This window comes from Achroia grisella, unplaced genomic scaffold (genome assembly GCF_030625045.1).
Source record: "Achroia grisella isolate CSIRO2021 unplaced genomic scaffold, CSIRO_AGI_Agris_v1 utg18832, whole genome shotgun sequence".
In the NCBI taxonomy this organism is placed as follows: Eukaryota; Metazoa; Arthropoda; class Insecta; order Lepidoptera; family Pyralidae; genus Achroia; species Achroia grisella.
Genome location: NW_026712692.1, coordinates 24105 through 37916, shown reverse-complemented (window position 1 = coordinate 37916; position 13812 = coordinate 24105). Strand labels below are relative to the sequence as shown.

Sequence of the window (13812 nt, the reverse complement as noted above, 5' to 3'; positions counted from 1 at the left end):
CTTGCACATTGTGTGCAATTTGATCCAACTTGAAAGATAGGTTAGCTTGCATCTCAATTTATAGTCGCAATATTATTTTATTCAAGAACCTTAGCCACAGCAACGCGTGGCCGCCTGCTAGTATTTATATACAGTAAAATCGTGACGACACTTGTCTGTTTGTTTGTCAAGGTTACACGTAATGATTTCTCCAGAGAAATTAGGTGTTTATCTACAAAATTGTAAATTAAATGTATTTGCTTGAAATATGGTAAAATATTAAAAGAATTATTATTAACAAAATAGTCCACATATTTCGCCATTGTTTTGGCATGGATGATTTTAGTTAACTGTAATGTGATTATTGAAAATTTAATTGAAATAAAAAAAAATACATTTATATATCACTTATATATAATTAATAATATCTCAGGACAATTCACACAGTCCCATTCAGTCGCAAGATAATAGAGCTTATGTTTAGATACTAGACAACTGATATAAATACTTAGATATATTTTGAATAATATACATAGTAAACACCCAGACCTACACAAACAATCATAGTTATGAATACAAATATTTGTACCGTGCGAGGAATCGAACCCGCGACCATCGAAGTAAAAATGGGCTACACCGCTAGACCACCGAGGCCGTCGAATAGAAATGTCCGTCAACATATAGACAAAATAAATACATATTACTATGGATACCCTAGCAAGAGGTGAATTGCTATATTTTTAATCGATGATAATGACATGGTGCAACCACCTGCGCAACGGTGTACGCTAGCGCAGCACCAGTGGAGGATGATAAGATGAACATGAGGTCAGGTCAGTCAGTCTGTCGTAACAAATTCGCTAGGATTTTTATCACGATGGTTTCCAGGGAGAACCGCATGGAGGTCGACCTAACTTGGTAGATTTATAGCTACGTAATAATAATATCTAGAGTCCGGATTATATGCAACATAAAAAGCTTGTTATATGCATGAAAAATGCACGAAAATTGGCAGAATATGAAAAATTTTAGGAATCCCAAAAAGAAATAGAAAATTATTCTTTTTTTTATTTCAAATCAGCATAATATTTGTAATGGCAACTAAAGCAAGCACAATGATGTGTACAAGTCGCAGTGCTAATAAAAAAAACATATATTAATAAAAAAAAAAATTCCCGAACTACTCTAATGTTGTTGGCCGCAGCTGGCCTTTACAGCTTCACCGGACGTTAGGGGGCGAGTGCAGATGGCACTACAAACCAAAGGAAGGACTTATTTTAAGAAGCACTAATTATGATGACGACTTTGAAGCCGGCTTCCAGATGAGAAACCCCAAGTAGCGCCCGTGACTTGTGACAAGGGTGTAGGAAATAGAAATAACAGAAATCTTTATTCAAATAAACTCATTACAAGCACTTTTGAATAGTCATATTTTGATTCTACCACTCGTTCGGAATGCAGATTCATCACAAGAAGAATGAGCAAGAAACTTGTGTGTTGCTCTTTTTAATAGATGTTTTTTTATATAAATAATTACAGTATAACAAGTAAGAGGCCTGCGATAATCGACATAGAAATCGCTACGCACTCATTATTAGTGTAATCAGATAATATTGCCAGTGCTATGGATTTAAAGTTTAAAATGCCTTTTTAGAATGCATTGTCACTCACCTTCAATACTTGCAGCTTCCCCCCAGGCCCAACTAAGACCGGGATAAACCCATTTCTAATACAATTCACTTTAGTATCCAAAACACAACCGGCACGCACTGCGCTCGTCGACTGAATGCCAACGAGAGTTTTTTTTTTCGGACTACTCTTATGCTGTTGGCCGCAGCTGGCCTTTACAGCATCACCGGACGATAGGGGACGAATGCAGATGGCACTCCAAACCAAAGAAAGGACTTATGGAGCGGCTGAAGGCCAACTCCTACCTGACGGATACGACTTTAGTCTGAGGGCACTACTAGGGGTTCGAACCTCAGCTCATGCCGTCGTAACATCGGTCCTCGTTTGAATTATACGGGGGATCGATCGGAGGGGTAAGATTAAGAGGATTATTCACCCTCCGCATTTATAGACCGAAGTCAGTGTAGTAGGGAGAGAAGCGTGGGTAACGGTTATCTTATGACAAATAACTTAGTTCGGTCTATAAATACTAGATGGCGGTATTTACAATATTTGTAATAATCTTTACATTGAGTACTACATTAGTACTAAACACACCTTATAATATCATTATATAATTAATTAAATCAATCATGTATTAATTAAATTATTATATAATTCAATTCATTAATTAATCAAATCAATAAATTAATTAATTAAATCAATTAATTAATTAATTAAATCAATGAATTAATTAATCAAATCAATGAATTAATTAATTAAATCAATGAATTAATTAATCAAATCAATGAATTAATTAATTAAATCAATGAATGAATTAATTAAATCAATAAATTAAATAATTCAATCAAATATAATTATTAAAATTAATAATTAATCAAACTACCTTATTTCAATGTAATTTTAAAATATCGCATTTTTCTACAATATTGATTATGGAGCGGCTGAAGGCCAAATCCCGCCTGACGGAAAAAAAATCGAGTAATCTACCCCTGGATTGGCAGGTGAGCGGGAGCGCGGGTAAACGGAGCCGTTCGCCGTCGGGCGCGGGCGTGGGCGGGGCGTGGGCCACGTCGGGGGCGGCGGGGGCGGCGGGGGCGGGCGGCATCCCGCACACGTTCGAGGTGCACTCGTACACGCGGCTGACGGTGTGCCGCCACTGCAAGAAGTTGCTGCGGGGGCTGTTCAAGCAAGGCATGCAGTGCCGGGACTGCCACTACAACGCGCACAGGAAGTGCCTGCCGTACGTGCCCAAGGACTGCGGCGGGGAGATCAGGGACTCGCACGGTCAGTATTTAGATTTTTATTTTTTTTTTTTTTTATTTAAATAACTTTAATGCACGTCATACACAGGTAAAAAGTACATATGGCGGACTTAACACCTAATGGCATTTTCTACCAGTCAACCATGAGTTGTGCAGAGATAAGTTGTTGGCGGTGCAAACACTTTATTTATTTTTCAACTATTTTAGGAGTTATTGTACGTCATTTATACTAATACAGAATAAAGGGTACATATATATGAGTAAAATAGTGGTTTTTTCTATTACTTATACTGAGCAACTACTTAGTGAGTCTTATTAGTGATGCAATCTCTTATTAATAAGAATTATTAATAAGAATCCTAAATAAAGTAATAAGACATGCAAAAAAAAATATCTACTCAAAAAGAAATTGAAGCAACCAAACATCCTGCCAAAACGATTTGGAATATAATAAATAAACATAGAGGTAAAGTCGTAAAATCCAGAACGAACAATCTGGCACTTAAAATTGATAATAAAGTATACAAAGAGCCACAATACATCGTTGACATGCTATCCGAGACATTTAAACAACCACTTGACATAAGTTCTAATAATCCGAATATATCATTAAATTATTTAATGAATAATGTAAGCAGAGTACAAGATGATTTAAAATGGGAATATGTTACACCACATGAAGTAATGAAAATTCTAAATACAATGGAAAATAAAAGATCGTGTGGTTATGACGATATGCCTATATTCATTGTAAAAAATAATATTGACATTCTACTTAAACCGTTGACATATTTATTAAATCGATGTTTTGACCATGGTATCATTCCTGACGAATTAAAAGTTGCAAAAATAGTACCCATATTTAAAAAAGGCACAAATACTGATCCAAAAAATTACAGACCGATATCTATACTTACAACTATATCAAAAATTTTAGAGAAGTTAATTAAAAAAAGGATTGACAAACATCTTGATAAATACGAAGTATTACATAACAGACAATTTGGATACAAAAGACATGTTGGTACATCGGATGCTATCGTACAACTAATTGATGATATAATCGTAAAACTTAATCAAAAACAAAAAATAAGTGGACTGTTTCTTGATTTAAGCTCCGCATTTGACTTGGTGGATCATCAAATATTGTTTACAAAATTAGAATATTATGGTATACGTAACAATGAATTAAAATTATTAAAATCATATTTTAAAAATAGAACACAATACGTTGAAATAACTTCATCGTATATCGATGATGTGCACGAAATGACGTATAGATCAAATTTGACATTAATTGAGCGTGGTGTGCCGCAAGGTTCTATATTGGGGCCATTATTGTTTCTTCTTTTCACTAATGATTTGATTACATTCATGCAGAATTCAATGTCTGATTTAAGTTTAATAGTATTTGCAGATGACACAAATGCTGTAATCTCTGCAGATACATTGCAAATCTTGGAATATAAAACAAATCAGGCACTAAAATTGTTTAATATGTGGTTTAAAGCCAACAACCTAAAAGTGAATGCTAAAAAGACAAATGTAATTTTGTTTAAGTCAACAACAAAACAAAAAGACACGATGGACATAAAACTGGAAGGTGCACCAATAGAGTTAGTAGAAACAGTTAAGTTCTTAGGAGTACTTATAGACTCACATTTAAATTGGAAACCCGAACTAGCAGAAATAGTTAACTCTGTAAGTTCCGCTTGTTATGCAATTAGAACTCTGCGTGATGAACTAAATATAAATCATCTGAAGTCTATGTACTACGCATTAGTTGAGTCCAAATTGCGGTATAGTATCCAATTATGGGGTAATAGTTTCTATTATAATGTAAATTCTGCTTTTGTGATTCAAAAAAGGGCAATTAGGACAATAATGCGCGTTCCACAAAGGGATTCATGTAAGAATTATTTCAAAGACTTAAGAATTTTGCCAGTGCCTTGTTTGTACATTTTCGCGACTGTTTGTAATTTGATGAAAAACTTAACCCAGATAGAAACTAACGAAGAAAGAATTATTCGTGAAAGTACTAGGAGAAAAGATCTGCAATCCCAAATGATTCCTAAATTCACAATAGTTACACACAGTACAAAATATCAATCTGTAAAATTGTTTAATAATTTACCAATACATTTAAAAACTGTTTATAGTTTCACATTGTTTAAGTCCAGATTGAGGTCATATTTATTGAATAAGTGTTACTATTCCGTAGATGACTATTATAATGATGGACATAAAGACTTATGAGGACCTACTGCACTATGCTGGCTGACATACCTAGATTTAATATTTAAGTTGCTATTAGGTTGTTGACAAAAAATTACTGTAATGTTGCAATTATGTTATCCTACACAATTTGTATTGTTTTGGATGAATAAATAAAAAAAAAAATAAAAAAAATAATAGTCTATTGATCCGAATGTTTATAGTAGCGTCGAAATGTTATGACATTTTACTTATTTCCACACGTGTGTCAACCTACTCCATTTTTCTTAGGTTCTTAGATTTCCCTCTTTCCAAAGGTTGTCTGTAAGAGATTGCATTACTAATAAGACTCACTAAGTAGTTGCTCAGTATATGTTATAGTAAAAACACTATTTTACTCATATATGTGTGTACCCTTTATTCTGAATATTATATTGTGAGTAGTTAGTTTACAGTTAGCAATTGTGAGTAGCTTTGACGTGGTTTAGTGTTTTGAGTAGTCATGCTCACTAAAATGTGCAGACTTGTGGCGGCGTGGTGGGCCGGGTCATTGGGCTCCCTAAAATATGGTCGAGCGCAGTGATGGCTGGCTCATCCGTTATACTCGTGAACGGGTGCTGCTTGTAGGGACTGGTCTGTCAGTTGGTTATGTATTCAATATTTTTTCTTTTTGAGTATTTAATTGAATTAGTGCTAATTGGTGGTTTGTATTCACACACTTAAACTTAAAAATGTAAAGTAATAATAACATTATTTAAAAGAGCAACACGCAAGTTTCTTGCTCGTTCTTCTTGTGATGAGACAGCTTTCCGAACGAGCGGTAGATTAAAAAAAAATGTGATGACTATTCAAAAGTGCTTCAGTGTAAGTTTATTTGAATAAATGATTTTCTATTCTATTCTATATGCAAGAAATATTAATATTGATGTACTAGTAATACAACCGCTCCCACTCGCTCCTAGGTTATAAATATAACCGAAGCTATCACGTTGCCCCTCCGATCGATCCCCGTCCAATTCAAACGGGGATCGAAATTACGACGGCCTGAGCCGAGGTTCGAACCCCTAGCGATGTCCTCAAACTAAGTCGCATCCGTCAAGCGGGATTGGCCTTCAGCCACTCCATAAGTCTTTCCTTTAGTTTGGAGTGCCATCTGCACTCGCCCCCTATCATCCGGTGAGGGGCCAACAGCATTAGAGTAGTCTGAAAAAAAATGAGTTGAGAGTTAGCGCGTTTCAGTATTACTATGTAATATTATGTTATCAGTGGTATTACAGAAATTATGTGTTACTACATTAGTATTAAAGCTTCCACTCTGTTTTATAATTTTTTTTTTCTATCGTTCTAATCTACGACTTTCCCCTCAAAAAAATGAACTTACAATTTTCATTTGTAAAGAATAATAATTGTGTAATTCCGGCAGGCGAATTCCAAGACAACAGCAGTGGCGACATCGAGAACGCGCGGCTACCAGACGACGAGTCTGACGATGGAGGCGACAACGCGTCCACCGCACCTGATGACGAGGTACACTTAAAAAAATAAATAGTTAATTGTAAAAAAATCTACATTTCTAACGCATTACTAAATTTAAATTAGCATATAGGTGCTTGCTGTATTATATTGTAAGCAGAACAATAGAAAATACAGTATTTAAGCTTTTTTTTCGGACTACTCATTATACTCATTATCAGCATTAGAGTAATGCTGTTGGCCGCAGCTGGCCTTTACAGCTTCACCGGACGATAGGGGGCGAGTGCAGATGGCACTCCAAACCAAAGGAAGGACTTATGGAGCAGCTGAAGGCCAACTCCTGTCTGACGGATACGACTTTAGTCTGAATGCACCACTAGGGGTTCGAACCTCGGCTCAGGCCGTCGTAATTTCGATCCCCGTTTGAATTGGACGGGGGATCGATCGGAGGAGAGTGTTTAAGCATATAAAATTTAAATAAAATCTTAACATCTCCCTATACAATATATGCCATCAGTAACAACGCCATCTAGTATCAAATAATGTGAACTAAATTATATTTTTAATAGCTATTGAGCACGGCTAGTGCAACAATCAAAATGGCGAGAACGGTAAAATACCTTTATCTAAATATATATAACTCAAAGGTGACTGACGTAGTGATCTATCAACGCACAGCCCAAACCACTGGACGGATCGGGCTGAAATTTGGCATGCAGGTAGATGTTATGACGTAGGCATCCGCTAAGAAAGGATTTTGATTTATTCTACCCCCAAGGGGATTAAATAGGGGATGAAAGTTTGTATGAAACTTTGTCAATTTTAAACCGATCGGGCTGAGACTTTGCATGCATAAAGCTACTATAACGTAGACATCCCCTAAGAAAAGTGTTTTGATAAATTCCACCCCTAAGGGGGTAAATTAAGGCGAGCGGAACCGCGGGCAAAAGCTAGTTTACCAAATTATTCATGTGCAGAACCGGTTAACGTTATAAATGACATATAAATAAAATTAGAGTGTCTATTTGTAATATTGAAGTAACCGTTTTTTACTATATGCATATAAATACGGTAAATTAATATTTTTTACAATTTTTATCTGTCTGTCTGTTTGTTCCGGCTAATCTCTGAAATGGCTGGACCGATTCTGACGGGACTTTTTTTGGCAGGTAGCTGATAAGGAGTAACTTGAGACTACTTTTATTTGAGAAAAATAATGTTAAATTCCACGCGGACGAAGTCGCGTGTACAGCTAGTTAAACATAAAAGTTTAAAACTACTCTGATGTGTAATACTTATATAAATTATAGAAAATTATTTAAACTAATTGTTTTAATTTAAAGTTATAAAGTCAATTAATAAAAATTACAGTAATAGGCATGCAAAAACGTTTCCAGGTGCAACTGAGAAATCGACGAGGTTCAGACTGCGAGGCGCCGCAGCGAGATACACTGCCTGCCGCCAGTAGACCCAGCAGGTATGCACACAGACTCATACACCCACCATCAACGCTCCCATACATATACTCTAAACTCATACACTGCCTCGAGGATCTAAATTACGACGGCCCGAGCCGTGGTTCGAGGTTTTTTTTTTTAAACACTGGGGACAAACGAGCATGCGGCTCATCTGATGGTAAGTGATTACCGCCGCCCATGAGCACCCGCAACACCAGGGGAATTGCAAGTACGTTGTCGGCCTTTTAAAAAGGAATAAGCCCTTTTCTTGAAGGTTTCAATATCGTATCAAAAAAACCTAGCGGTCTCGGCAGACTATAGTCGTATCCGTCAGGCGGGAGTTTGCTTTCAGTATCTCTATAAGTCCTTCCACAGTTCTGGGGTGCAATCTGCATTCCCACTATTTTTGAGTCAAGCTAAAAAGGCCATCAGCATTAAAAAACTTTGGAAAAAACACTGTTGCTCCCGCTTGTTTAAATAATCGAGTACATTTACCTAAAAATGGAATTAGAAAACTTTAGAAATAGAAATAGAAATAGAAATAATCTTTATTCAAATAAACTCATTACAAGCACTTTTGAATAGTCATATTTTGATTCTACCACTCATTCGGACTGCAGATTCATCACAAGAAGAACGAGCAAGAAACTTGTGTGTTGCTCTTTTTAGTAGATGTTTTTTTTATATAAATAATTACAGTATAACAAGTCAGAGGCATGCGATAATCAACATAGAAGACGCTACGCACTCATTATTAACGTAATCAGATAATATTGTCAGTGCTATAGATTTAAAGTTTTTCTATAAAAACATTATTATCGTTAACGAATTCTTCAATTTTTAAATATATAAGTTTATTAAAATAAACTTAACATAAACATAGTCTTCTTTCTGAATGGAAAGCTGATACACAAGAAGTGTGATAAAGAATTGGATTATTAAACAAATGTTCTTAAAAAAATTGCGTGAACCGCAGTCACGGACAATTCAATCAGGTTTTAAAGAAATTTCTTCCCACACACACCCAGATTGTGAAATAGCTACCCAACATAGGTTTTCTCTGGTATATTTACTTTACTCTGGTTTTCTCTAAAGACTACAGCGTGAGATTTTACTCGAAGGTATATTAAGATTTCTAACTTAATCGGCAACGAGCAAATTTCACCAGTCTATTTCAGTCTTCCATAGACTACGGTTACCGGTTACATGCTTGAGTCCCATCATTGTGGGATAAAAAATAATTGTGCACTTAACAATTATTTGCCCAACACTCTTAGTACTCTCACTCTTACTCTTAGTACTCTCACTCTTACTCTTAGTACTCTCACTCTTACTCTTAGTAATCTCACTCTTACTCTTTAGTACTCTCACTCTTACTCTTAGTACTCTCTCTCTTACTCTTAGTACTCTCACTCTTACTCTTAGTACTCTCACTCTTACTCTTAGTACACTACCTCATCATCCACACTTTCTAATCACAACATTTGGAGCTGATCTGTTGTGACCTTGCAGTTCATCATCGTCGCCCAGCGCCAACATACCACTGATGAGAATCGTGCAGTCAGTGAAACATACGAAGAAGCGTGAGGGACAGTGGCTGAAGGAGGGGTGGCTGGTACACTTCACTAACAAGGACAAAACTGTACGTATTTCTCAAATATTCACAGTTAGCAGTTTTTAGTTTTATGCACATTTTGCATATAATTATCTTATTTTATATTATATTTGCTTATTATGCGTAAGTTAATATTTAATATATAAATTGACAGATCAAGCGTCACTACTGGCGGCTGGACAGCAAGTCCATCACGCTATTCCAATCCGAGCATGGCTCCAAGTATTATAAGGAGATTCCTCTCAACGAAATCCTCGCAGTCGACACCGCGCGGCAACCGCACTCTGGTAATATATCTACTTGATACTTTAATATTACATTGTCTTGTATAGCTTTGTTCAAGTACACAGAGCTACTTCATGTGGTCCGAGACACTAAGAGGGAGATGTAGGTAATTGAGAAGAGTTTTTTGATGAACTGTTGAGTAGAATTGAAGAACTAGCTGATACTGATGAGATTATTATACGTAAAGTCACCATGTCTACTTAAATTATTGGTGGTGGACATGGTGACCTCACGTATAATAATCTCACTCGTTGAACGTCGTCGGCTGTTCGAATACGCTAATGCCCGCATTAGCATGTACGATGAACCCCTAAGACTATTATCTCTGTTCTTGATAATACATAGTTGGTTTAGTAGCACTTTTGAGATGACACGTTGGCGAAAATTCGGATCGAAATTGCGAGATTTTATTACTTAAAACAAGTAATTTAGCAAAAGCTTAATTAAAAGTAAAGATTTCTGCATTTTCTTTAATGTTTTCCTTTGCCTTATTACTATTGCACAAATTAGAAACTAAAACTTCGACAAGAAATTAGTGGATAGCCATAAACAGATCTCTAAACACCAGGTACCTCGGGTGTACCTCAGGGTAGCAATCTTGGTCCCTTATTATTAATTGCGTATGGCGCCGATCTTATAACGTAAATATCGTGGTTTTCTGGTTTATTATGCATATGTTATGTATATATATTGTAAACAATACTTTTGACAGGATATTCACTAGATTATATCTACCGGTGGTGACACGAGGAAATGTTATAAGCGAGCGTTTCACGTCGGTTGCAGACGTGATGCACTGCTTCGAGATCCGCACGGCGAACGTGGACTACATGGTGGGAGTGGACCCGGGGTGGGGCGCGGGCGCGGGCGCGGGGGTGCTGCCGCCGCCCGACTCGGGGGTCGGCGCCTACCTCGCGCGCTCCTGGGAGACCAGCGTGCGCCACGCGCGCCTGCCCGTGCCGCACCGCGCAGGTACCGCTCTACTGCTGCACGCCGTGTGAGGGGGCGAGGGGGCGGGGGGGCGCCTACCTCGCGCGCTCCTGGGAGACCAGCGTGCGCCACGCGCGCCTGCCCGTGCCGCACCGCGCAGGTACCGCTCTACTGCTGCACGCCGTGTGAGGGGGGCGAGGGGGCGGGGGGGGCGCCTACCTCGCGCGCTCCTGGGAGACCAGCGTGCGCCACGCGCGCCTGCCCGTGCCGCACCGCGCAGGTACCGCTCTACTGCTGCACGCCGTGTGAGGGGGCGAGGGGGCGGGGGGGCGCCTACCTCGCGCGCTCCTGGGAGACCAGCGTGCGCCACGCGCGCCTGCCCGTGCCGCACCGCGCAGGTACCGCTCTACTGCTGCACGCCGTGTGAGGGGGGCGAGGGGGCGGGGGGGACGCCTACCTCGCGCGCTCCTGGGAGACCAGCGTGCGCCACGCGCGCCTGCCCGTGCCGCACCGCGCAGGTACCGCTCTACTGCTGCACGCCGTGTGAGGGGGCGAGGGGGCGGGGGGGGCGCCTACCTCGCGCGCTCCTGGGAGACCAGCGTGCGCCACGCGCGCCTGCCCGTGCCGCACCGCGCAGGTACCGCTCTACTGCTGCACGCCGTGTGAGGGGGGCGAGGGGGCGGGGGGGGCGCCTACCTCGCGCGCTCCTGGGAGACCAGCGTGCGCCACGCGCGCCTGCCCGTGCCGCACCGCGCAGGTACCGCTCTACTGCTGCACGCCGTGTGAGGGGGGCGAGGGGGCGGGGGGGGCGCCTACCTCGCGCGCTACATTCTTTCCTGCGTGATACCATATTCGCGGATAAAAGAGCTTACATGTAAAAGCAGCTATTCTCTTATAAGGGCAGTTAATATTACAAGCAGAAATGGAAAGAGTCGTCGCTGCGGCGTGTAACTCGTGTTGTAATATACGTTCTTTGATGTGTGTCAGGGGAGACGGCGGATGCTGCGGGCGCGGGCGCGGGGGAGGCGGAGGGCGCCGGCGAGGCGGAGGGCGAGGGGGAGGGGGAGGGGGGCGCGGGGAGCGGGCCGCGCCGCGCTACAGACATGGCGCAGGTGTACCAGATCTTCCCGGACGAGGTGCTGGGTTCGGGCCAATTCGGCATTGTATACGCCGGGCTGCACCGCCGCTCGCAGCGCGCCGTAGCCATCAAGGTACCTATATTATATAATCTATACAATATATTTAAAAACCTAGGTTATTAAAAAAAAGCTCGTACCCGCTTATAGTCAGTATGGTCGATACCGCCCTGACACACACACACGACACCGTCCTTGCCGGCGAAGGCGACGACCCCATACACACCATATCGCGCAATCAATAAAGCGCTTGTGCCCTGTGCCCGGGCGCTCCACACCGGAGCTCCCGCCCCTCCGATCGGTCCCTGTCCAATTCAAACGGGGAACGATATTACGACGGCCTGAGCCGAGGTACCGAACCCTTAGCGGTGCCCTCAGACTAAAGTCGTATCCGTCAAGCCAAAGTTGGCCTTCAGCCGCTCCATAAGTTCTTCCGTGCGTTTGGAATGCCATCTGTACCCCATCGTCCGGTGAAGCTGTAAAGGCCAGCTGCGACCAACAGCATTAGAGTAGTTCGAAAAATAAGAGTATGGTCGACTATACACCGAGGGGACATCTACTTACTACTACTATCTACTATCTAACTACTATACATAAGGACAGAAACATAAGAATAACATAGAACATAGGAATAGGCGAAATAATCGGTATAATGGCGTATACCGATTATTTCGCCTATTCCTATGTTCTTACTATGTTTACGGCGTTCATATTTGACTAATTTTACGACGGTCATATTTGACACAATTTTACGACGGTCATATTTGACACAATTTTACGACGGTCATATTTGACACAATTTTACGACGGTCATATTTGACACAATTTTATGACGGTCTAATTTGACACAATATTAAGACGGTGTATTTGACACAATATTACGACGTTCATATTTGACACAATATTACGATGTTCATATTTGACACAATGTTACGATGTTCATATTTGACACAATGTTACGACGGTCATATTTGTTACAATATATCGTAATATTGTGTCAAATATGACCGTCGTAAAATTCTGTCAAATTAGACCGTCGTAAGATTGTGTCAAATATGACCGTCGTAACATTGTGTCAAATATGAACGTCGTAAAATTCTGTCAAATTAGATTTAGATTAGATTTAGATTTAGAATTGACACAATTGTACAATGTTCATATTTGACACCATTTTACAATGTTCATATTTGACACAATTTTACAATGTTCATATTTGACACCATTTTACGACGCTCTTATTTGACACAATTTTACAATGTTCATATTTGACACAATTTTACAATGTTCATATTTGACACCATTTTACGACGCTCTTATTTGACACAATTTTACAATGTTCATATTTGACACAATTTTACAATGTTCATATTTGACACAATTTTACAATGTTCATATTTGACACAATATTACGACGTTCATATTTGACACAATATTACGATGTTCATATTTGACACAATGTTACGATGTTCATATTTGACACAATGTTACGACGGTCATATTTGTTACAATATATCGTAATATTGTGTCAAATATGACCGTCGTAAAATTCTGTCAAATTAGACCGTCGTAAGATTGTGTCAAATATGACCGTCGTAACATTGTGTCAAATATGAACGTCGTAAAATTCTGTCAAATTAGATTTAGATTAGATTTAGATTTAGAATTGACACAATTGTACAATGTTCATATTTGACACCATTTTACAATGTTCATATTTGACACAATTTTACAATGTTCATATTTGACACCATTTTACGACGCTCTTATTTGACACAATTTTACAATGTTCATATTTGACACAATTTTACAATGTTCATATTTGACACCAT

General features: G+C 39.6%; 1 protein-coding gene across 1 annotated transcript in view; it reads left to right on the top strand.

Moving 5' to 3' along the window:
• Positions 1-13812, top strand: part of LOC131841698 (serine/threonine-protein kinase D1-like) — a 32334-nt gene that overhangs the window by 8522 nt on the left and 10000 nt on the right. The window contains exons 5-11 of the mRNA XM_059190014.1: positions 2613-2895; positions 6511-6614; positions 7958-8037; positions 9530-9659; positions 9787-9919; positions 10704-10873; positions 11840-12058. Of these exons, the coding sequence (XP_059045997.1) occupies positions 2613-2895; positions 6511-6614; positions 7958-8037; positions 9530-9659; positions 9787-9919; positions 10704-10873; positions 11840-12058 (1119 nt within the window). The remainder of the gene's footprint in view (positions 1-2612; positions 2896-6510; positions 6615-7957; positions 8038-9529; positions 9660-9786; positions 9920-10703; positions 10874-11839; positions 12059-13812) is intronic.